This window comes from Tachypleus tridentatus, chromosome 6 (genome assembly GCF_004210375.1).
Source record: "Tachypleus tridentatus isolate NWPU-2018 chromosome 6, ASM421037v1, whole genome shotgun sequence".
Taxonomy (NCBI): Eukaryota; Metazoa; Arthropoda; class Merostomata; order Xiphosura; family Limulidae; genus Tachypleus; species Tachypleus tridentatus.
In genome coordinates this window covers 78,584,203-78,611,291 of record NC_134830.1, presented here as the reverse complement: position 1 = coordinate 78,611,291, position 27,089 = coordinate 78,584,203, and the positions used below count along the sequence as shown (strand labels likewise).

Sequence of the window (27,089 nt, the reverse complement as noted above, 5' to 3'; positions counted from 1 at the left end):
GTATACATGTTTATGAACAAATAGGTAGCTTGGATTAATAGATAGACATACAGACAGATAAATAAATTCCTAGTTGTAACTAAAGCAGCAGATAGATTAAAAGGTAAATACTTCGAAGTTTGGTTATTCTAAAAGAAAAATTAGTTTTCTTATTTATTTGTACGAGAAATGATGATTAATCTCTAAGATTACTTCGACTTTTAAACTTACATGTATACAACACTAAAATCTGGGATTCGGTTTATCGTGGTGGACACAGTAGACATAGTTCGTGATGAGGAGAAACACTCTTGAAGTGAAAATATATCTCAGGACGGCTCGTGTTGGTATCAACATTTTTATTAATAAAGCAGAGAACAACGTTTCGACCTTCTTAAATCATCTTCAGGTTAAAAAAGATAGTTTGCAAACTCTCTCTTTGTTAAACTGAAGATGACCTAAGAAGGTCGAAATGCTGTTCTCTGCTGGATTAGTAAAAGTGTTAATACCCACACCAGCCGTCCAGAAATATATTTTCACAGAACAACATAGTTTATTGGTAGTGTAGTGCTAAAAAACAACAACGATATCGAATTTTAAAGTTACACACACAAAGTGTGTTACTATATAGCTTATCGTCACTGGAACTGGTGCGGGATAAGTATTATATCTTGAAAGACATTTCATCTATATAAATGTTTTATAAACACGCAAACCCGAAACATAACAACCAAGTAAATCAGCTAGTAACAGGAGCTGAAGAGTTTCAACTAGTATATAAAGAAAACAAGTTCCAATTTATTCTGAAGACTTTTTTTTTGGAATTTCGCACAAAGCTACTCGAGGGCTATCTGCGCTAGCCGTCCCTAATTTAGCAGTGTAAGACTAGGGGGAAGGCAGCTAGTCATCACCACCCACCGCCAACTCTTGGGCTACTCTTTTACCAACGAAAAGTGGGATTGACCGTCACATTATAACGCCCCAACGGCTGGGAGGGCGAGCATGTTTGTCGCGACTCGGGCGCGAACCCGCGACCCTCAGATTACGAAGCGCACGCCTTAACGCGCTAGGCCATGCCGGGCCCATTCTGAAGACACCAAAATATTTTTGCTGTACAGAACATTTCCAGTCACACATAATGCCTTCGCACTGCCATAATAAGCAACAAGTCTGACTACCTATCCTTTCTTCCATCTATCTATTTATTAAGTTGTCTGCTTGTTCATCGAATGATATTAATCTGCAAACCACACTTTTCTTTAAGTATTTATTTTGTTTTATTGTAATTTCTTCATAATAATTTAACATGTATATTGAAAAAGTTCATAACTTCCAAACTCAGGTTTTCTTTTCTAACAACTATTTCATGCAGAAGAATGAAAATAATATTCAAAACAAATAAATCACTAGTTGACTATTTCTGAGCAGGATATTAAGATATGTTTAAGGTAGGATTAAAATGTACACTGGCTCTCCGTTAACAATTTAATATCCGATAAAATTTATAAAACAAATAAATCTAATAAGTTCAGGGTCTCTTTGTTTGAGTATACAAACAAAACATATGAACTGAGTAATATATTCAATTTTCTTATATCTCTCTGAAAATAATTCGCGACCTCATCAGCGCCATTTATTTTTTTCAATCAAAATTAACCATAAATCTCAATAAAAAGTGTAAAATCAATTTTTATCCTTTCACGGTTGAAGTATTATTAGTCTTTCATGACAGATATAAATGTTATACGGATTTTTCTAGACATTAAAATAAATAATAATATGCTAGCAATTAAACACTTAATATATCTCTTACGTTGTGGCTTGATTGGATTTGAATTTCGCGCAAAGCTACATGAGAGCTATCTGCGCTAGCCGTCTCTAATGTTGCAGTGTAAGACTAAAGGAAACGTAGTTAGTCATCACTACTTACAGCCAACTCTTGGGCTACTCTTTCACCAACGAACAGTGGGATTGATAGTCACATTATAACGCTGAGAGGGCGAGCATGTTTGGTGTGACGGGGATTCAAACTTGTGACGCTCGGATTACAAGTCGAGTGCTTTATCCACCTGGACATGTTGGTATCCATGTTGTAGAAGTAAACTTGATTTTTATTGTGTTTTGCATATAATTTATTATGGAACTAAGCTTTACAGCTTAAAATTCTAACACATTCTAATTGATGTAAAGAAAATAATATAATTCTACTCACTGATAATATGATGGTTTCAGTTATCAGTTAGTTGTCAAAAATATTTTTGTTAAGTTAAAACTGATGGTATAAATAATCCTTAGGTTTTATTGTCGTTTGCTGTTAGTTTGTGTTTCACAAGCCAAAGAAGTGTAGTTTTGACATGATACTTAAAAGTTTGTTATAACTCAAAAACAACCCAAAATAAAAACAAATTAAACAAAAAACGCTAAATTAGCTGAAAAGATCCCAGGGTACAAGCTACAGTGTGGGATTATAAAATGTACTCCAGGTTTTGGAGGTGAAGGTGACTCAAGAAGTAGGATCCATATTGCGGTGGGGATACACTGACTACTAGTCTTAACCTCTATTCGCTTGTCTCACATAACAAAAAAAGAGTAGCAATAGATATAGAATTAGAAATAAAAATTAGGAGAGCGAGATGTGGGTGCTTTAGCAAACAATTTCCCACATCTTTATCACCCTTCACCGTCTGCAGACAGTTGTGGGAAAGTGACTGCTTTCCCAAGTAAATAATTAATTGAAAAAAAACAACAACATATAAACTAATTGAACAGACAAAAGAGTGCATCTTCGAATTACCAAACATCGTGCAGATAAAGGTATGTATTTGTTTGTTTTTAGAGCGAAGCCATAACAGGTTGTTGTCAGTTGTGGCCTCTAAGGAATGAATATAACCCTGGATTTTATTCTAGCGTTTTAAGTCCGGAAACGTACCTCTGTCCCGCCAGGCAACAGAAGGTATGAAGATTCGAAAAATAGCTATGGAAGAAGGACATATAGGACAATGGAGATACTAAAAACCTTTCAGTTCACAATATTCAAACACAGCTGCCCACCAGTTGTTCAGCAGTAAATCTGAGTGCTTACATGCTGAAATACGGATTTTAATGCTTGTTGCGGGTGCAGTACAGTTATCGCATTGTGTAGTTTTGTGCTTAACAACAAACACATCAAGTCCATGTAGCTTATTTAAATATTCTAACCCACAGATATAATTTTTCATGGCAAAATATGGTTATTATAGTAGTACAAGTTACCATATGTATCTGTGTGATTATGTAATATTTAAAGATTAAGTGAGTAAATTCTTAAAATACGACAATCAAAAACAGCTTTCTTTACCATAAAAAGTTAAACATCACAAATTTATATTGTTAATATTGTAACTTAAAAATTTTGAGAGCATACGAAAATCAACACATGTTAGTAATTGTTAATATTTCAGCACTAAAGTAAAAGGTTCATTGAACTGTGCAATATAATTTCTTATGTAGTAAGAGAAGCTAGGTGGAACTTATCTTTTAGAAATATATTTAAATAAAAATATACGTTCTATAAATGTATTTCAATGGAAATATATGTTCTATACTTATTTTTGCATTAAAATTTACTTATAGTCTTATCACAAAGAATAACAGTTTCTTTAAATAAATAAATTGGATAATTTGTACTGTGGGAAATAGATTTTAGGTAAAGAATGAAACTTTATTTCATATTTCATGCCAAAAGATGAATTTTTTATTCCTCTGAAGATTTCAATATTTTTTCACATCTTGAATATTATGATACATCAGTAGATTTGTATATATGTTTTTGTGTTGAATATGAAGCCACAAATAATATGTTTGGCTTAAACAATACAACAAACATCAAATAATTCCTAAAAAGGAAAAAGAGTAAAATTTTCAACAAAAGAATGTAAGAAAATACCTTTATTCTCCTTGATCAAATTTGTATACGGTTTCTATTTTTTGATAAGCTGCTCAAAATAGTTCTTCACTGTATAATTTAAACAACATGCGCCGTATTTCTTTATACACTAACAGATTTACTATTATACATATTTATTTTAATAACTATTCAACTTAACATATATTTACAAATGCATGTAACATGTACTGTTAAGTGTGTATTGTGAACTTCCCGCCTATTCCCTAAATCTGTAGAACATTCTTGAGTGTAGGAATCAACAATGTACTATGTGTATATGTAATACTAGTGATTATATGTATTGATGCTAGCTGAAATTTTTAAAAACTCTCCTTTCAAGTTTATGAAAGATAATAAATACAATCTAAAGAGATAGTTTTATATTGATGATTTGCCACAGTTAGTACATTATAAATCTCGGAAGATACAACTGTGATAAATGTTTTTGAATCGGGAAACTACAAATGTTTGACCAGGGACATTTATAGATTTTGATGTTTGTTTGTTTTTTGAATTACGCACAAAGCTACTCGAGAGATATCTGTGCTAGCCGTCCCTAATTTAGCATTGTAAGACTAGAGGGAAGGAAGCTAGTCATCATCACCCACCGCCAACTCTTGGGCTACTCTTTTACCAACGAATAGTGGGATTGACCGAAACATTATAACGCCCCCACGGCTGAAAGGGCGAGCATGTATGGCGCGACGGGGATGCGATTCCGCGACCCTCCGATTACGTGTCGCACGCCTTAACACGCTTGGCCATGTCGGGCCCCAATATAGATTTTGAACATTATAAACCGTTTAACTTCAGAGAATTAACTTCGAATGTCAGTATTTTTATGAGGACATTAGATATTTTTGTCGGTGAAAACTTACATGTGTTCTATGAAACACATAACCAGCTAGCTGTTTAGTGAATTATAGTGATATCAAGTCGAAATATCATTCACTTATCATAATACGTAATATAATAAACTGCAAAGTCGGTTGGGATAAATTATGACGTGTAATATAATAAAATGGAGGCTCGTCCAAGATGGATTAAAATATGTGACGCAATCAATCGGAGACTCGTCCAAAATAAATTATATTAAGTAACAACAACTAATAGCAGAAAAACTATATACTTCCACTATTACTCATAACAAGTATAGTAGAGATTAGGACTGGTTAAGTCACTTAAAAAAAGTTAAATAAAAGTTACCTGTACACTCCAAAATAAAAAATTTCGAAACTAACATAAACTAGACACCTTTACATCGCAGAAACAAGTTAGGTATCGCTTTGCTAATCTTCTCAAATATGAACATCATAGAAAAATGTATGTTCTCTATTAACCTACCCGAGTACGTGGGTAGTTGACATATGGACTGGGATAAATTGACACTGATTAAATTAAATCTAAAACACTTTACTTATATCACTATATTTATATACCACATTTACGTTAGTGAAATAAAAAAGTGCAGAAAAATATCACAAGAAGATAATAGTGAGACAAATGAGGAATTTACAATAATTTTAATTAATATCTGTTAGCTTTGTCAATATTTAAACATTAATTAAAATGAATGAAAATGTATTCGGATATTTTGTATTGCACTATCTTTGTTTATGGAGTATAAAAAATACACTTAAATTCCTAATATTGATAAGCCCACCAATCTGCCCCTAGCAAAATGTGCAAACGTACGTCAATCCCATTTTGTGTCTACCGTCCCGGTCATAGTTGTGTTCCGTTATTCAGTCGAAAGAACGTGCTTTCAAGTAGTATTATGTGAATTAAATTATCTAAGCATAGTATTAAATATAATATAAAATAATATTTACAACAGAAAATATATACAAACCTGTGTGAAGATATCAATTTTTACTTTTTCTCACGACAGAAATTTCCAATCACGATGAAACTAAGAAACGAAACGACTCATGATTGGAAAAGTTAATGGTCGTGATATCACTGGTACCAACTCCAGTATATGAAAGTTATCAGCTTTGTGTCAACATACCCCTGTGCCCAACAAGCTCCAGTTTCCCCTACAAGTACAATATCATTAATAATTATTTTATATAATGAAATTTGGTATTTTCAACCTTAGCAGCACTTAATACGACACATTGCGTCTTAAGTAACCGAAGGTTTCGGCGTAACATCATTCAGTTTAGAACAGCTGATCATAGGGAGGTAAACAGTCAGAAGTACCCGCCGCTTATGTGATTGTTCTTATCTGAATAGCGAGATGGACTATCACTTCTTGCGCGAACCGTGTCCAATCGGACATCAAGGCTCAAACTTTGGCCTTAAGACGCTGAGTCACACCCAGCACAAACATATATAAGTAACAAAATTTACATAACTAACTGTTACACTAATTTTTCTAAAAACAACTTTATTTCTAACGTTTAAGTTTGAAATATACTGAGTAATTACATGATAGTCTACACAAAAAAAGTTAAAACACGTTATTTGCTTAATTTGAAGGAAAGCCTATTTTTCATATTCCAGTATTTTGAAATTGCTCTTTCAAACATTAAACAATTTGAAAATTTGTACGTTACACGCCTTACGTTTTATGAGTAATGATAAATTCAATAAGCAACTATCCATGCTACTCTAATTAAGTTTAAATCCAATATTTGGAAATTATAGAAAGCTGTGGTAATAGCGATGTTTTGTCAAGGCTTTTTATAATGCAGTTGTGTTTTGAAGCATAATAAAAGATATGCCCGACAGTTACTTCGCAAGTGTATTGGTTGGAAACATTCATTAATCGTGTGTGCTTTTAATAAAAAACGAAAATTCGAGCTACATTTATTCTTCAACATAAACGACGTTTCTTCGTGTAACTTGTGTCAGTTATTAAAGTTGTTAAAAAACGAGTTAAGGGAAACTTTAAATTTGATTTGTGTCTTTTATGCAACTTAAATAAAGCGGCACATTAATCGCTCCGTTGAATAGTTTAGTAAAAGTCCATATTCTCGTGCAGGGATAATCAGCAAGTTTTACGGTTGGACAGGCTTGGTAAGCAGTGAACGACTTGAGATGCTTCGAAGTGTATGAGTGCTAAGTACTGTTCTGTCAAGCACACAATACAAGATAAAAAGTTCCCTATTCTATAGCTATTCCTGAAACTTGATGGCAATCGTAAATCTTGATATCTCCCAGAAATATGGTGCAGGGCTATTTTCATGATAATAAAAGGCAACTATTTTGGAAAAATAATGCATTTGAAAACATTTTTATTACGAGTCTAATACAGATGACAATATACATCGGCATTCCATCAAATAGGTTTAAATAATATTGCATCATAAGTAAAGATTGACTGATGTTGTACTTTATGCTTTTATGATAACTAAATAATTTGTTTGCATTTCTTTTAATTAGTTTTTGAAAGCAGTTGTTGATTTATTCATTATACAGATGACAAAAAACATGATTTCATGTTTCGATTAAACCTAATTAGTTCGTAAGTTTAAACGACGGAAATATGTGCGACTGAAACGAATTTAGTAGATGGGTTGCTGTATTTGTTAATGAGGTCGAACACTTTTGCTTTAGTTCAAGTGCGTTACATTTGTATGTATCCACTAACGCTCATTGCTACCATAATACTATGTTTTTTATATTCATAAGTAACAGATATCTTGTGCTTCCACCATATGCTACATATATTATTTGTTTAAGTAAAATATTTTAAGTTGTGCAAATGATTTGATAGTTTTATACCCAGTCACCATTACTTTTTAAATTCTTCATGTTTATGCAACTTCATTTAATTGCAATATTTTGGTGTTACGACTGCTCATGCTTTCTTCATTAAGCATAATATGAAACAACTTAAAAAGGGTTATTTCGAAGGTATCAAATACCAGTTTTTGATAATTGGACACTTTTACATGCATTTTATTGACATAAAAGTTTATAGACTAGATAAATATACTCACCTCTAACGTTTAGCATCATGACCTTGCGTTGTAATTGGCCACTCTGTGTCGAACCAGAACATTCATAGTGACCCTCGTCCTGTTCATTGTTTATATTAGAAATAACCAAACTTCCATTAGGAAAGACTCTTTGACGTTGATTGTCAGGAATCCGGCGACTACCTGGAATTTCATTGTACTGTACTATCTTTTTAACTATTTTGCCTATAATTTTTGCAATTGATTTGAAATTATCATATAACGTTATATTTTGCACAAAACCTTAAAAAGAACAAAAATACATCAAAAGCCACATCAAAATGTTTTAGAATAAATGTAGTTAACAAAATAATAAGTTTTAAGAGTGACTAGATCTTTACTTGAATTATAAAAAAATACATTTATCTATATTTATTTTAACACGAATATACATTTTAGAATTAATACATTTAACGAATCTTTTTGGTGTTTGAAGTATGACCGATAGAAATATGCACTTGCAACTACTAACCCTTCTGCCAGAATATTCTATCTTTTACAACGCCTCCTAGTGGACAATCAAGCACAACGGTCTCACCAGCTATGATGGTAAAATTTGTCGAACTACTGATATAAGGATAATTGAAAACTGCTAAATTTGAAGACCGTTTCAGCTTGTCAGAAGACCCTAAATTATACAAAATAACTTATAGTTAATCATGAACTTGGTCGAACAGCTTTAAAAACGATAACGATTCATTCGAAGAGATATTCTCGGATGTAGATTTAATTAAGATGAAGTTTCTATCTTAATTCGATTAAAGATTTAAGTAAGATGGAGTTTCTATCTTAATTCGATTAAAGATTTAAGTAAGATGGAGTTTCTATTTTAATTCTTTGTGGAAGGTAGATTTATTTTCAATTTCGTGCAAACCTACTCAAAACATACCTACGCTGGACGTTCTTAATTTGGTAGTAATAGACTAGAGGGTTTGGTCTGGTTTGTTCTGAAATTCTCGCAAAACTACACGAGGACTATCTGTGCTAGCCGTCCCTAATTTAGCAATGTAAAGCTAGAAGGAAGATAGCTAGCCATCACCAACCACCGCCAATTTTTGGGCTACTCTTTTACAAATGAACAGTGGGATTGACCGTTATATTATAACGGACTCATAAGTGCAACCGCTTTAAATTTACTTTTGAATTAAATATTTTTGTTGATAAGCTATTGTGTAATCCAAAATTACAATTTCATTTATATCCATCAATAACTTGACATGAAATCTGACATAAAATAATATTATTAACATATTAATTATTATCATTTATGGAATTTTATTACCAGTAAACGCTTTTAAGAGAGCAAATACTTTGATAGGTTTTCTTACTGTAATTCGACTGATTGTAGGTGTATTTATACTTATTAGCTTATACTGCAAAATTAATAAAATAAAAATAGCCAGCATGAATGCCTAATATTTGATGAAAGTGATGAATCTATGGCACAGGATATTAATTTTAGAACTCTGAAGCCCAGGAATTGTCCTTTATTCCGAATATATCAAAGGTAACGTTGGAGCCAGATTTGGTGATGTTAATCTTTTCTTTTCTTTAGCTATTATTTGGAAATTTTAATGGATGTTTTATTTGTTGTTGTATATTACGTGAACCTATTGGAGGGTTATCTGCACTAGTAATCTTTAATTTTGAAAGAATAAACTAGAAGGAAGGCAGCAATTCCAAAACACCCATCGTCAAATATTGAGCTTACCAACGAATAGTAGAGCTGACCATAAAATTATAATGCCCGCTCGGCTGAAAGGACAATGTGTTTTGATTCTTCAACGCAAAATTACAAGTCAAGCGTATTAACCTTCAGGCCACGCCAGTTCCTTAAACACAAAGCTAAATGGTTTATTAATGTTCCAGTCAATCCCGATGAGGACTGAAACAAACATATAATGCACGAGAATTAGCAGCACTATCATTACATATTTCAGTATTTTTATTTATAACTTTATGGAAATTTTTACAAACTATTTCGAGGTAGAGAATTTTCATAAAAAGAAAATATATATTATTGACCATTATAAATACTGTAATTTTTACGTGTAATGGATATTACGATTTTATATTAACAGTAAATTACGTCTGCCAGCTGATATTGAACTCTTATGTCAAGCAAACGTGAGAAATGGATATTTTAAATAACATGTTCAGATTAAGCCCGTGTGCTAAATATTTAACATTTAAAGTATTTTTGTAACATACCACACATACCGAACTAAGTTGTGGTTCTTATACTCAGTCATATCCAACGAAAGCAAATCCACATATTTGGCAATTATCTATTATTTATTAGTAATAATTACTTAAATATAAAAACCCTAAAACGATAAACTTTAACTAAACTCGTGTTATTGTTCTCTGTTTATTTTTGTACGAATACTCACTTTAACTCGAAACCAACAAGGAGAAATTTATAAAATGTAATTTATCCTCTTTCAAGTAGGAAAAATATTTTACTTTGAAAAAATTGAAAACTCAGAGAAAGAATTCAATTTTTTTCTAAAATAATATAAACTAATTAAAAGTATTGTCATGTCTGTTTTCACTTAATTAAAACACTGAAGAAAAAAAGTAATTCGATTAATTTTCTTTTGAGGAGTCACTGATCACTATTTGATTGAAATAAATTAGATCATAAAGTACTTGAACTTCACACGTAACCTCTGTATAAAAAATGAACGTAAAATGCGGTTTTAATTAATCAGGGTTGCTACCATAGTAACAAAGAATAAATTTATTTTGAATTAACTCGATAACACTTGATTAATGATATGCAACGTCAAAGATGATTGATTTGTTTGTAAGATTAAAATAAAGAAGAAGAATTATCTATTTACCTACATCACACTAACTTATTCAAAATCCATTATAGAACCAGAACGAATTTCTTCCACAAATAAAAGACATTACTTACAGAAAAACTGGCACTATTAATAACAGAGGGAGAAAGCTGAAACTCTTCAGCCAAAGAGGATGTTAGGTATCAGAGCTAGTTTTCACGAGATAAGTGACAGACTGGTATAGATCTCGCCAGATAATCTCTAGAACAATAAGATACATATTTGCAAGAATAATGTTGCTGAGGATAGGCAACCCAAGTAAAACTTTAAGATAGACCTAGCTAGAGATTTGTGTTTCTTACAGATAAACCAAATTTCTAATATTTCGGTGAAAACCAATGACAGTGTGTTAGACAGCGGAAAGGAGAACAGTATCATAATGAAATTACGGCAGCTACGTTGAAGCAGGATTAGCACAATAATGGTACAATGGTGTTTGTAAACTACATAAAATTCATAACCATTTGACTGATGACAAGTGTCTGCAGATTCTGATCTGTCATGTTATTTCCTGAGGGACATAATTCATTATGTGGGAATTTATCTTCCAGCAAGACAATAATCCAAAGCATTCAGCAAATATGACGAAACGACATATTGATGGCAAATAGACTGAAGAAACATTCAGAGTCATCAGTTGGCCTGCATGGAGTTGGGATATGAATATTCTCAAATTGTGTAGAATTATGTAAAACTTAGGATAGTCTAAAGGAGGGCAAACAACTTGGCTGAATTATGGGGAGTATTACACGATGTTACAACAATGATAAACTATAGATAAACTATATGTACAGCAATATGAAAATGGTGTATAATGTCTTGTGTAAAGCAAAGCATCCAGATAAAGAATACTAATGCATTGTACAAGTTATTCACTTCTATTTTCTGCTATAATGTTTTGTTGTTTGTTTTTTACAAGTAACGAATTCATCATCTAATTTCCATAAGTCGGTGTTTGCGACTTCTATGTTTTCCGTGTGGTTCTATAATTACTTTCATTTTCAGTAGAAAAGCTACCACTCATTTCAAACTCTCAAAACATTAATATCATTTCTTCTAATAATATATTTAAAACTGTTCAAATGAAATAGTTTAAGACAAATTAATAGTCACAAACTTTCATTCTTAAAATTCTTCTTATACTGATATGCATAAACAAAACGTGTATTTAAAGTTGTTAGATACACATTACACTGAGTCAGAACAGAATGAATGAGATGTGAACATCGCCATTCCTCATGTAAATACAAAACATTGTCGGATTTTTTTTTCTTATCTTTTTTTTTTTCTTGTTACTGTGACAAAGTAATTTTTCAGAAATACTGTTTTGTGTATTTTGGTTAGTTGTCCTCTGGCATACCAGAAGACAAGTAATGAATAATTTTCCCTGAGTGTTTTGCAGGAAATTTACTCTTAGCAAGAGAGAAGGAAAACCATTTTAACTAGAATGACAGGGTTGATCGATTCTTGACATAGACGGAACATACATGGTAAGGTTAGAAACTACCCAACTTTGGTGTAAAGTGTGTAGGACTTGCAACTGCCAAACCGGAAACTAAAACTTAAGGAGGAATTGGAAAGGAAAGAAAGTTCCAATTTCAACTGAGGTGACACTCGTGTAATATATTTGTATGGTTTGCAATAAAATTAAATGAACCATGTAAATATTATATCTCTGATAGAAATCGAAATTGAAACTTTTAAAGGTACATTGTGAATGGAAAGTAAAATGATTTTATACTGTTGTAGAAATACTATGGAATATGTGTACAACGTTACATATATGCGTACTTTCGTGCAAAAAAAAAAAACTCTTGACGTGTCATTTCAAACAAAAAAAATGTTCTAATGTCCTGCCCGCGTGGTAGACAAGTGATACTCCTGCGGGATTGTAATGTTAAATCGGTATTCGATACCTGCGATGAGCAGAACCATGTACATTATGGTGCAGCTTTACTGTTCTAACTATACAATAATCAAAATTAAATCATTTGTGTTAAGTAGTTGGATAGACAAAAATAAAAACAAAATAAAAATATTGCTCCCTTCTTTATTCATATATTTAAAACTCTACATATAATGGCTTGCAGCAAAATTTTGACAAGTAATTTGTAAACATGACTTTAAAGTGAGAATAACACTTTTTAAATAAAATTAAAGCTACATATTTATAACGTTATAAATCGTGTTTCAATACCCGTAGTGGGCACAGCACAGGTAGCTCATTATGTATTGTGTGTTTAATTGTGAATAGTCTGATGGTTTAAAATCTAAATATAATAAAATAAAATTTTATGCATAACTCAAAAGTGTTTTAAATTAAAACTAGTGTTCTTAGTTTTGTTAGACATTCTCTAAATTATACACTCTTATACCTAAGAAATAAAGTAAAAGAAATTTACTTTGCTTTACTAATTATTTAAATTTTATTCAGAAAAAGATGAGTCATCATTAGCACATAAATTTTGTTCTTAAAAAGGCAAAGAAATTTTCTTTTAATATGCATATCGTGGATTTTGATTTTTTTAAAATACTTTTAACGTTTCACTGTTCAAGCGAAAATAAGTCACGCTATGGTTTCTACCTTTCTAATTAGCTTAAAAATTCCGATAATAAAAAGAATGTTACTTTTCATATATACACTTACTTAACGACATTTAACTCGTCACTGAAGCAGAAGTGCCATAATTTCCTGGAGTACGACCAGCGTTTTATCTAGTTTTTAATCAATAATGATTTCGTCTTCTCTGGTCGTTAAGTGAAAACAGATTGTCAGCGTGAGGATTGAAAAAGTTCAGCACAATGATCTATGTTACATCGATTGTTAAGCTTCAAATGATAACACACCATCTGCTGAGTAAAAAAACTGCACAAAATGTGAAAGACGACTCACTCAACTAACTTTTAACAATGTAAAGAAGGTTTATCATATGAAAAGTAGACTTGCTATCAAACAAGTACAATAGTTAACATCTAGGAATTCCCCTCCTGCACAAACTGTTTGAAATTCACTTTAGCATTTAATTAATGATCATTGAGAGTCTTTAATAAATATTTAACATTTCCTAAAATAAAGTTTTTTAAAATATGATATCGGCGTTTTATTTGTTAGTTCAGAGTTAAGTTGGATAGAAGGTGAAAATCGCAGGAATTGTACCGGCAGAAGTCAATCTCTCATGTAGATACAGGCTGGATGACTCGAAAAAAATAGAAGAGAGTTGTGTCATCATTAGCTCGTACTCTTAAAAATGGTTGCATCTTGTTTCGATTTTAGCTATGTACAATAATGCTATAAGCAAAAAATAGTAGTACACAGGATCTGGTTAGACTGTCAAGATTAGCTAGATTCTTGTTGTAAATGTCAAAGAGGACTCGTGAGAGCCGTGATCCTTGAAGCAGATTAGTATTGATGGTGATCCAGCCTGATTGCCATCATCTGGTTTTCATGATATATCTTAACCTTATGCTTATTTTGAACGTTTTGTGAGTAATAATGACAAATGTATTTAAACACATTAATCTGTAAAATTCTTTCGATGAAATAATATAAAGATGAGTTATCTAAATACAGCTAAATGATTAGCTGTACAAATAATATAAATAATATAAAGATGAGTTATCTAAATGCAGCTAAATGATTAGTGCATTAACCATTTTGAATATTTTTAAATAATTTGAACAGACTAGGCCACATTGAAATGTCTTACAACTGAAATATAAGACTTATGAAAAACTGTGATAAATATTTGATTTCACATGTCGCTTTCTTAATAAGTTTTTGTGCTTTTTTTATCGCAAGGCTACCTCAGACTATCTGCTGTGTCCACAGAGGGAAATCGAACTCCTGATTTTAGCATTGTAAGTCCGTGAATTACATATTTGTTGTCATGAGTATACAAAAATGGAATATTTTGTTTCTATAAAATACTAAAAAGGATATATGACATTCTAATGTAGAATTTATTTGAAAGTGAAATTTAATACAAATGACAATGCTACAATAAGAACACGCAAAGTAAAATTTTTGTTGAAAGTCATAACCTGATTTCAAAGTTAAAACATTTTTTTTAAATATTCAGTTGATGGTACTGTCTTCCTTATTGCATTATCGGATTAAATAAAAATGAACAGCTTACATGAATCATTTAGAAATAAAGAAGAAACTTTCTCCAGGACATATAAGTTGTAAGTTATCTAAAATACACAGTTTGGTTTAATGATGTGGCTCGTTGCCAACGTTTTATCGACAACAAGCACAACCGTCTATATGCTTTTGAATCAAGAACGCATTACTTTCTATCAATGCAGTCATCTACTGAAACCTCTTAGCTGACATTACTAAAACAGTAATTCTTTAGAGAATTTCAGCAAAGATAAGAAAAATACCTGTTTGTACGTTGAAATATATAAAATTATTGAGAATTCAAAACTACTTTGACATATTGCGCCTAATGTTCTTTTTATTTTATAGATTCTATGTTTCCAATAATTGAACACTTCTTTCATTATATAGCATATGGACTTTAAGTTTCAAAACTTCGGATTTCTATATTGCTATACATTGTGTTCACGTTCACATAAATCATGATTTTGTTCCCCTGTGTTTGATTAAAATATATTGACCATTATTTCTAATAAGTTCACAATTTTCAGATAGTAGGATAACATTTAATCAAATCGAATAAAATCCACAATAAAAGAACAAATAATAACGAATCACTGGATAGGTAATTATATATAAGAAGTATTTGTCAGAAGTATTTGAAACGAAAGCAGAAAAGAAAAACAGCTTTTTCCGATTGAAATATTTATATTATCTATAACAAAAAATAAACTAAGTCAAATCATTTAAAGTATGTTGCTTTTACTCACTGTCTGACACTTTCACGTCGTAAAGCTAAAAATTCAACATCTGACAAACACATCAAAAAATAGACATATATAGTTAATCTGCTAAATACTGCCAAAAATTGAAATGAAATAGTTAATGACATATCAATTAAATTAGTAAAAACGCTTCAGAGAAATGACTATGTTAAGAGGATATAAAATAAAACTATTATCTAACTGTATTTAGTTCCATTCCCCATGATAAATAAATAGCATGCACTCCAAAGTTAAGGCCTCCCGGTGGCACAGTGGTCGTACCCTGACTTATACTAATAAAAATTGGGTTTCGATACCCATGGTGGGCAAAGCACAGATAGCCCTTTGTGTAGCTTTGTACTTAGTAACTAATAAACTAAGTTAGGACAAAGATAGAAATATTTTGTAGTTCAATGTGTTTATACATTGTGGTAATAGAATATCTTATTGTGCTTGAGACAAAATAATTTAAATTCTAAAAACTGCAGATATGTACGCAATAACATAGATATACAGACCAAGTTGGAGCGCAAGTTATAAGCAATGTTTTTAATTAGGATTGTGTCAGTGGTTTATTTATATTTATATCATAGCAGGTAAGGTAAAAAATCAAGCAGTCATGCTAAATTATAGCACGCCTCATTTAGCGAAATTTAACAATAAAATATTTCCTGTCCTATTACATAAGTAGCACTTGAAGTGTACAGGGCCGTAGCTTCAACATCTTTACAAGAGTCCAACATTCCCAAAGACACCGAAGATATGAATATTTTTAAAATGTTCGGTATCATAAAACACACACAGACACGTATTTATACATTATTCTTGTAACTGTTAAATATTTATATATCATAATTTACATTACTATTTAGAATTTGTAAGCCTTTTTCTTTTGGTTCTGCACTGCATTTTCAGGGGACAGTTTCCCCTTCGCCCTTTCAGAGGTTACGGCTGTAGAATGTAATATTACATATTAATATCTTAGCAAGGAGAATATTAAGTTTACATATTTAGGATAAAATATTCGGTAATCTAGCGGAAAATGCTGAAATATAAGCAACCTACATGGCACTTTTTTAAAAAATTAATATCATTGTATATATGCTGAAGCTAAGTAACTCATTTTTTATGCTGTTGAGTCTCTATTTCAATTATGTATTTAGACTACATGTTTTAGTAATGAACTTTAGCCAGAAAAGTTATGTTTTTAGGGTAATTTTAAACCAATTACTTTCAAATGTAAAACATCTAAATTGGAGAACGGAGGAAAACCTTTAGGCTTGTTTTACAGACAAAACATGATGTGAGACAAAAACTCCTTTGATCCTATTTTGTCAAACTTATCAACACATATTTCAAGTTAGATATATTAAAACAACATATTATTTGTCTTCCTACACGAAAGCGTTTCTATATATGATGAATTTATATAAACAAATATTAGACATGTAATCCAAAGATTAACATAGTCGCACAAAATAAATAAGCATCAGGTACAAACTCTCAAGAGAAAATATAGAATGTATCTTGGTAGAAATATCTGCTGAGGTACAATTCACTAAACAGTGTGTTTAGCATCTAGTAGATTTTATCTCTATTCATAAACTTTGCATGCAAAATTTAAATTTAGCATAAAATTTGGAGTAGAGGTAGGTGTTCAGCCATTTGGGGAAAGTTGCTTCTAATGAAGCAGCAAAGGAACAAATTATAACTATTTGTTTTGGACTTTCTATCAGCGCCTTCAAAAAAGTTAATGTCCCTGATTTTAAAATGATGTACTTGAGGAAAGGTAGATGGCAAACAGCACTTTCCAGAAATCTTTTGTTTGTGTTGAATTTCGCGCAAAGCTACTCGAGGGCTATCTGCGCCCAAAAATCTTTAGGCTACTCTTTTGAGACGGTTAGTTGGATTTGTCTCATTTACATATGGCACTCAATACACCAAAGTGAGAAACACGTTTTAATGAAACAAACCGTAAACTCAGAACCTTTACATTGACAGTCCAAGCACGCTAGTCACTTGTCCATGCCCAGTCCATGAAATATAATTAAATAGATTGTTACAAAAACACTTCTAAGAGTGATAGTAAATTAAATAGCTGTATAAAGAGCATACCAAACGTTTATATCATCACGATAATATAGACTACTAGTCATACACTTCAAACAACCTGGAAACCATTATCTGATACGCGGCTGTTTGTGTTCACTCTTTTCATTCACATATACCTTCGGTTCTATGAGCTACAAGTGATAAAAAGGTTTAAAAAATAAGGATGATATATGGATGACAATGCCGAAATGTATAGAAATAAGGTCTGAATGAATACACAAAACCATACGAAAATCTATGAAAGAAGTAAAATCTTTCCAAGAAAAGACTTTTATCTACAAGTGAATGTTAACTTCATTCAATTTGCGTGAATACAGGTTTGAATGAAAGCATTTAAACTGAATAAAGCTATAAAGTTTTACAATGGCTAATTCTCATAAGTCTGTAACATTGAATCAGTGTCTACTTATGTCAGGATTTTTCTATGGTTTTTTGTATTCATCCCTACGTCGTTTCTATACATTTTGACATCGCTATCCCTTCATCATACTTATTTTTCAAGTAGTTTTTTTCACTACTTGCTTCCCCTCCTTTCTAAACAATTAATATTAATGAGTTTCCATCACTAAGGTTTTTGAGACTTTTTATACAAATCTTCATTAAAGTTGTTTGTAAATTTCGGTTTCGTTTTAAAATGTGCAGTGTTATGTGTTAAAACAAAATGAGATACTACGAATTCCCTGTCTAATCCCAGGGTGAGACAGTAGTGAAAATTTAAACAATAAGGATGGTAAAACACTTTCAGGCACTACTTCCTGGATTCTAATAATATTTTGTATTTGTTTGAAAAGTACATTAAAAGTTATTGCGTATACTTGTGCAATATCTTTATATTACCTAACAGTATTAAGATTTTGATGTTTGATTCCTTGAAGTAAATATGATTTAGAAAAGAAATAACCTTTGATAAATTTCAACAGGAATGGTATTATCAATTATGTGATTACAACATAATTTTAGAATCCATCTAATGTCTGAAGTCTCTGAGTGAGGAGAAAAGGAGGAAAATGCAAACAAGAGAGACTAATCATTTTTAAATTCTGAAATTTTGTATACTTTTATTATATTATACTACAAGTTAAATCGTGTACTGTGATTGACACATTTATTTCTGAATATACACTTGCACCTTACTCTCTACGAAGTTATTAATTATTAACTTTAATTAAATGCCAGTCTTTCATGCTTTATTAATTATATTTAATAGTTATTTTATTTAATATGAGCTAGAGATTCCTGTACCAATTTACTCTGCATTTTACTATTACTCTTACTTCTTTCAAATTACGTCTCTGTACCTGTCCTTCTTCAATGACAACCATAAGTCTAAACTGACGTCTTTGTGCAATTAAGAAAAGAGCAAAGTATTTCAAAATATTTAACGTTCCATTCATTTAATAAAAGTCTATTTAATACAGTCTAAATAGCAGACCGAGAAGTGTTTGACTTGATGAAATAATTTATTATTGTATCACAATCGATACAATTGGTAAACTTGATAGTATCAGTTACATCGACAATAAATCAGCAGCATAAATCAAGAGTTACTTCATAACAAATTGTTATTGACACAGAAAACAAAACTTCTAATAAAAACATAGTAATTGATGTGACACTAATACTGCCTTTAATATTATAATTCTACGCAAAGATGAATTGCACTAACTGATTACAATATGTTCCACAGTGGAAGAACAATTAAAAATAAAAACTTTTCTCATACAACAGAATTTAATTTTTATATACTAGAGTATTGCAACCTACATCACTTGAAGTGTCAATATTATGCTAAATTTTCTATAAAATATTAGTTGTAAAATATAAAAATTAAAGGAATTTTCCTTTCTAAAATGATATCTAAAGTTTTTACTTTAAGTTAATATAACCAAAGAATTGAAACTAGGCATTCTAACATTTCTGCCCCCTTCCCTGATGCTCAGCGGTAATAAGTCTGAGGGTTTATAATGCTAAAAATTCGGATTTATATACCTCTAACAGGTAGAACACAGATAGCTCAGTCTGTGTCTGTTGTGTTTAACAGCGATAAACCTGCTATTCACACACGTTTCGGGATAACACTGTTATATTATTTGTTAAATCAAATGAATTTCACGTATTCATTTTATATAAAACAATGCGTTTTGAGTGAAAATCAGCTACAACACAATGCTTATATATTAAGACTAAAACATATTTTGATATCTGAGAAATGTTACTAATAACGAAAATGTCAAGTTCAAGTCTCAAGAAGCTTTTCTAGGATACACTTTAGTCGTGAATCGATGACCAAATTCATCAAAATATGTGTATAATTCTACAAAGTCTATGCTTTAGAAGCAAGCAGTATTAAAGAATGATAAACCAATTTTAGCTAGTATTAATTTGACGAGAAGAAAAATGTCCTCAAATGAACTGTATTCATTATGGCTTGATATTGTAATGCATATTGATAGCATGAATTAAGTCAACAGAAATTCAGCAACATAAATATAGAGTTAGCTATTTTAGAATAAATAGTTCTTGAAGTAATTTCCTATATAAATTGTAAAATTAAAAATTCACTTTAAATATCTTTATGGTAAATTTCACAGACAAAGTTATGATGGTGATGCTCATTACTGATACAATTTGTTTACTAAGCAACAAGGAGCTAATTGGCTATGTTATGATATTTTCCTTCTTTCTTGTTCATAACTGCTTGTAACAATACATCTTTATCACTTCTGAAATGCTCGGCATGGCCAGGTGATTAAGGTGCTCAACTTGTAATATGAGAGTCTCGGGTTCGAACCACCCGTCACAACAAACATGCTCGCCTTTTCAGCCGTGGGGGGATATAATTGGTCGTGAGTGGTTATGACTAGCTGCCTTCCCTCTAGTCTTATACTACAATATTAGGGACGGCTAGCGCAGATAGCCATGGTGTAGCTTTACGCAAAATTAAAAAATAAACAAACACTTCTGGAGAGCCATGTAATAAATATGTTCAGCCGTGTTTATTTATTATTAAACGCAAACCTACACAACGAGCTGTTTGTGCTGTTCACACCACGAGTATCGAAACATGATAAACGTTGAACTATTGAAAGAGAGAAGGAATAATCTATTTGACAAATTTGTATTCGAACCTGCAAGAGTTACATAAATACAGGCTTTCACCGCCGCTAGATGACCCATTCAGCCGATTAAACCTCACTCTAATATCACATTTGAGATATCTTAAGTGAACCTATCATAGTTTCTTAGAAAATAGTTTTGGGTTCATAATAAAGTTTAAGGAGGTAATACATTGTGTCTTTAACATTTCATCACATCATTTACTCTAGTTCTGCAAAATTCTCTAGTGGATCAACGGTAAATCTGCAAACTTATAAAGCTAAATATCAGGTTTGGTGTTCGTGATTGGCAGAGCAAAGATAGTAGATTGCTTAGTTTTGCCCTTGAAAAACACCCGAAACAAACCAAGTTCTGTAAAATCACAGGTCAAGTATTTATTTACCCATAGTACAATTAAATGACATATGTTTTTAGTTTGCGCAGTTTTTGTTTGTTTTAGTTTGTCACTTAAACTCTACTGTTAAATTAATTGATTATATACTTTAAACCTTTAAGAGTATTGTTCTGTATTCATCTTAATCTGTTGCGTTATGTTCATATTCAATAATACTATACACTAAGCTCAGATTTTATAGAAGGGCATAGTGTGTATCTTAAGTCTCAGAATATGAATTAATAAGCCAGTTATAAAAGTATTACGACTTTTCGTCACAATGATATCAGTTACTATTAATAGTTCTGTGAACTTATAGCAAAATAAAACTGCATATTGCTTGACAAAAGGTAAGATATGCCTACAGTGGCACAGCAGTATGTCTGTGGACTACATAGTTAGAAGCCGGTTTCGACACCCGTAGCGTACAGAGCTTACTGCGTAACTTTGTGCTTAATTACAAACAAAGATTAAGATCCGAAAGCTGCCAATAAAAACAAGTTTTAACATGGTAAGAATTTTAATTTCGTCTTTTAACAAACATGTTTTGGTATCTGTGGTATAATGAAGAACTCTTTCTACTTATTAATGCTAAAACAAATTCTTAAATTGTAAATGTAAACGTGAATGAGTATCCAAAATAGAATATTAATATTATCTATTATAAAGTAAACGACGAAAACAGTAGCTATTAAAATTTTTTGTTAATTTATTTACATACTAATTAGTTCCCCGCTGATACAGTGGTAAGTCTGCAGCTTTACAACCCTAAAATTAGGGGTTCGATTTCCCTCGGTGGACTCAGCAGATAGCCAGATGTGATTTTGATATAAAAAATGCACGCACACATGTTAATTAGTTGTTTATTTTTGCTGTCTACATACAACAACGAAATACCGTAATTACAATTTTTTATCAGTTTCAGTATTAAGTGTGCTGGGCGTGGCCTGGTGGTTAGCTAGGGTGTTCAGAAAGAGAGACGGAGAAATCCCTATTTTCGTTTAGCAAGAGTGGGCCGAGAGTTGGCAGTTGGTGCTACTGAATAGTTGCATCTCCTTTAGTATCAACTCAATTAGAATTTCTGATGCACCAAATTGAGCCTGCAGCCTCATGGCTAAAGCGGTTGTTCCTTTAACTAACGGAAAACATATTTTCAACGTCGTCCTGCTATATGCTTCTTTATTAACTGATAATTGACATGAGTATACAAACACGATACGTTATGGTCCGTGGTGACGCATTATAATTTATCTCTGACAATTTTCCGATTTATTATGTTGCGTACGTTACGTAGTACTATTTCAAATCACCGAAAAATTTAATTTAGTGGTTAATTAAATGTTAATATTCATTATATTTATGTTATTTGCTAACAAGATTCATACACACAGTTTTCTTTTTTAACACAAATGCTTTTTAATATACAACCAGAAAACAATACAATTTATAATAACGGTTATAACTGATGATTATTACAAATGATGGTTATATACAAACGTTTCACGAACTTACAAACTATACTAAATCTTATATCCTGTTTAGAACTGAATATTTTATCGACGGTCTATGTCCACGACAAGCAAATTAATTCTGAATTGATATTGTTAAACCTCGCTTAGGTGTCTTTTCTTGGCTGGTCTTGCATCTGGGTACAAGCTAACTCCTTCCAGCAAAGATATTTAACGTCCTTTTACAAATAATGACGTTGGAAGTAATTCATTGAAGTTGAACGGTTTCTAATGTACGAAATCTCTAACGTTTCTTCTCAAATTCTGTGCTTTTCTTATTAATAGGCATTAATCAGAATTATAGCTTTCTAGGCCTTCTAGCACAATGACTATGGAAGAAGAAGAATTTTCTTTCCTCTCTCGGGTAGTAGCTTTTTCTAGGAATTATGTGAATTTGTAGAAATTTTAACAATGTGTTTTCATTCAACAAATATTGTTGATTTTTACTTTCAAGCATCTTTCACAAATTCTGAGAACAGGTGTTTTTGTGTTTGTGTGTTTTATTGTTGATTTTACTTTCATCTTTCAAAATTCAGAACATCGAGTTTGTGTGTTTTTCTTATGCTCAGAGCCCTCACCGAGGGGAATCGAACTCCTGATTTTAGCGTTGTAAATCCAGAGACATACCGCTGTACTAGCGGGGGGCCTGAGAACAGGCGGGACATGCGCAAGATACAGCCAACTCTTAGGCCACTTTTTTACCAATGAATAGTGGGATTGACCTATCATTATAACGCCCTTACAGCTGAAAGGGCAAGCATATTTGGTGGGGCGGGGATTAAAACCCGCGACTCTCAGATTACGAGTCGAACGCCCTAACCACTTGACCATGCCCCGGTGACTGATAAACTTAAGGGTCTGTAACACTAGAATCCGGAGATTAATACCTGAGATAAACCAATTTTATTTTTATCAATCAATATGGAAATAATTTTGATATTTATTTACGTCATGAAATTATCTAGAAAAGATATAGGTATAAAATATAAATTTTCAGGCTTATTTATTAATTACTTTTAATTAAATAAAACTAGTAAAAGATAATACATCAAGATCATTTAGCCATTCCTTTTTATACATTTATCTAATATATTCATTATCTTATACGATTTGTCTTTACATCTTTTTATTTGTTGCTTTATTTGACGAGTAGTTTATTTATCACATTTCTATTTGTAAATTATTTAGTCTGTTTAAAATGCAGAGTAATATAATATTATTATAAATTTTCATCAAGGTTTAATATTATACCGCAACTTAAATTGTTGACACCCGAAGATTGAAGTTTTACTTAAGCAATAGGTATCAAACTCACCAACTTACCTGCGACCGATAGCATCGTCAGAATCCAGAAAAGTCTTGCCATTTCTGTGGCGCAGAAGACACTGTAATCAAGCGGCAGTGTCACGATATTTAAGAGCTGACTTCAACCATCCGTTAAGTATGCGGGTCACAAATGCCCAACGATTGGAGAGCCAACACATATAAGCTCCAAAGTGACTGTTTTTCCTACCAGCTCACGTCCGACTGGTGGCTTGCCGCCACCGCACGTCTAGTGAAAAGGCTCAATACTGTGGGAGATAGGGAATAGATTCGTGCGTATATGTGTATATTTACCAATGTTTATGTTCTCGAGCTGTCACGTCTCGTCTGAAAATTACAATGGAAACTTCATAAACACATTGGAAATTGGTTACATATAACATTATAGAATAGCGGTATTAACTCATTAACAGACTATAGCAATTAGATTATCAAAGATTGGAAACCATGTCTATATAAGTTATGTTCAATTTGGAGACAAACAAAGAATTAGGAAGAAACTGGTACTCTCGTTTCCAAACCTGTTTTAACTAAGATCTCGAAGTCCTATCATCCATTCCGTGTCAGCAGATTATCTTTTTCATTGCTGCCACATTTATGGCCTTTATGATAGCCCTACCTCAGTTTTATGAAGTAATCAAGAACGTTGTTTGTTACCATGGTAACGGTGTGGTCTCCGTGCACTACTGAAAGCAGCAGGACGAAAAGTAATACAAGAAAGATGATGAAAGATTTGGGCATCATTAAAGATTAATGTACTTCGTTGCTGTTTCTACTTATTGCCAGCCGTCGTGGCACACAATTACGTATACAGTAGTGGCCTTTCTTTCTGTATACCTAATATTACCCCCTTGCAAGCATATACGACTGAAGACTCTCTAAGCCGAATGTCGATATACATTTTTTTTTTTCTTGAGATACGTTTAATGTGGAAGCCAGTAAACTACTGTATGAATAAAGACTTATTTTAAAAAGTCAGTTTCATTATACATTTTTCCAACGTTCATGTTGTTTGTTTCATATGATATGCATTTTTATTTTGTTAGGCAAACAAAACTAATCTTGTAATAGACAGTCGCTAAAAACGTCTTGAGAATGTTTTCATATATTTGCGTCCGCCATTTTATCAAAATCCAGTCACTTTGGACGGGTAACTGTTCAAATATTTACATAGTAATAACATCCAGTTTTGGCAGTAAAACAGATATACATTCATCTCTGAAATAGAGGTTATTTTAGTGAATTATTTAGATTTTTCTTTCACTCCCATGTTGAATAAACAAATGATGATAAAGATAAGTCTTTCAGGCGATGCATTGTATTCATGCATGCGGTTTTGATGACTGGATTCAATTTAAACAGAAGAAACGTGAGTGTAGTAAACGAAATGTATACTAAAGGCTGACTCAGTCAGGTAGCAATATTTTACTTGGTTCTTCTAAAACATTTAATCAGATGATTAAAGTATGATGAACTAATTTAAATCATAGTTCGTTTGGGTTGAGAAATTTTTTTTTACGTAGAGGAGCGAAAAACGTTGTTGGGTTTTCTCGACATCACTGATTAAATCATAGTTCGTTTATAAGCACAAGATGAAACATTCAAACAATACCTTACTAGGAAGGGCCTGAGACCTAATGAAACGAAGTATAAAGTAACAAACTCATGGAGGTATGAGTTAGGTTTTTGATGAAATTAATTATGAAATTATGCATGAAATTAATACGCGCACAAAGCTTTACACGAGTGTTTGTTTGTATACATATATATGTGCATGTCTGTATGTATATGTATGTGTGAGTGTGTGTCTGTGAAAATCAGTTCTTTGGTTTAACCACATTTATAAGGTAAAATAACGAGTTAATTAATCATATTAAATTTGCTATGCTAGATTATGCAAATAAAATTACTTGAAGTCATAACTTTATGCTTCACCATATTTTTCATTTTACCCAAATGTGTCCTGTGCTTTTCTATTCTACCCTTTCATTTAAATATTTATACGAGTTCTGTTATAAGTATTCAAAGGGTTTCTTCTTTATTCTTAAAGCTACATAAAACATGAGGCTTCATATACTTGACAAAAAACATTTTATGCATTCCGAAGCAAATATCTAATAAAATATTAATGCCATAATTCTGATCTATGTAACTGTATTTGTATTACAGCGTCTATATCACCCACAATATAAGAATTTGATATTAATTTTACCGTTTAAATGACTAACAATAATTTGTCAGCTGTTTTAATGCACTGGAATTATCATGATGCTTTGAAACCACTCAATTAAGTTTCGAGTTTTCATACTATCTTTTCAATTAATTTTGCCGAAATAAAATATGTTATCTTACAAAAGCGTCACTGAACATATTTAGTTTAGTGTATGAAATACCGTGTCTATATCAATATCAAAATTATACTTAAATAATGAAACAAAGCAAAGATTAAAATTTCAAAATTTTCTACTACCTTGTTTTTGTAATCAAGACAAATATCTCAAAACCCATATTTGTATTATAACGTAACATCAGAGAAAATGCGGTATATTGGTTTAAAAAAGGAGAATCAGGTTTAATTTTAAAAGATTTGTTTGTACAGATGTATCTGTGAAACGTTGATGTCCCAGTTATGCTGTACTATACTCAGGAGTACTTTTAGAATATGTAGCTGTACAAAACAAACCCTAAGTTACACGTTTTATTCATGTGCAGTAAAAAATATCACTGGAATAAAAGATCGTTGAGACTGCATTTCAATAAATGTACACAAGAGTGTATTGTTAACATTTTAATGAATCAAGAGGAAAGTTAATTGTTATCTTTGACTATAATACTAGACATAAACGACTCTATAACATTAAATTTGTTATTCTTTTTTTCTAATCGGAGGCTCAACGTGTCACTTTAAAGCTATTGAAACTTTGTTCTGTCATTTAAGGTTTGTGTTTCAGTGGAACTTCTCTGAAGAAGCTGTAAAGTGAAACGTTGAGTGTTCAATTAAAGAAAAATAATAAATTTGGTGTTAGAAGGTCGTTTATTTCTAGTATTAAGTATTTTTATATATCAAAT

At 31.6% G+C, this 27,089-nt stretch overlaps 1 protein-coding gene across 1 annotated transcript in view; it reads right to left on the bottom strand.

Moving 5' to 3' along the window:
- Positions 1-24,348, bottom strand: part of LOC143252870 (cell adhesion molecule Dscam1-like) — a 91,984-nt gene extending 67,636 nt beyond the window's left edge. The window contains exons 1-3 of the mRNA XM_076505662.1: positions 24,021-24,348; positions 8,345-8,500; positions 7,855-8,016 (exon numbers count right to left, since the gene is read on the bottom strand). Coding sequence (XP_076361777.1) covers positions 7,855-8,016; positions 8,345-8,500; positions 24,021-24,063 — 361 coding nt within the window. The 5' untranslated portion in view covers positions 24,064-24,348. The remainder of the gene's footprint in view (positions 1-7,854; positions 8,017-8,344; positions 8,501-24,020) is intronic.
- Positions 24,349-27,089: the final 2,741 nt, after the last annotated feature.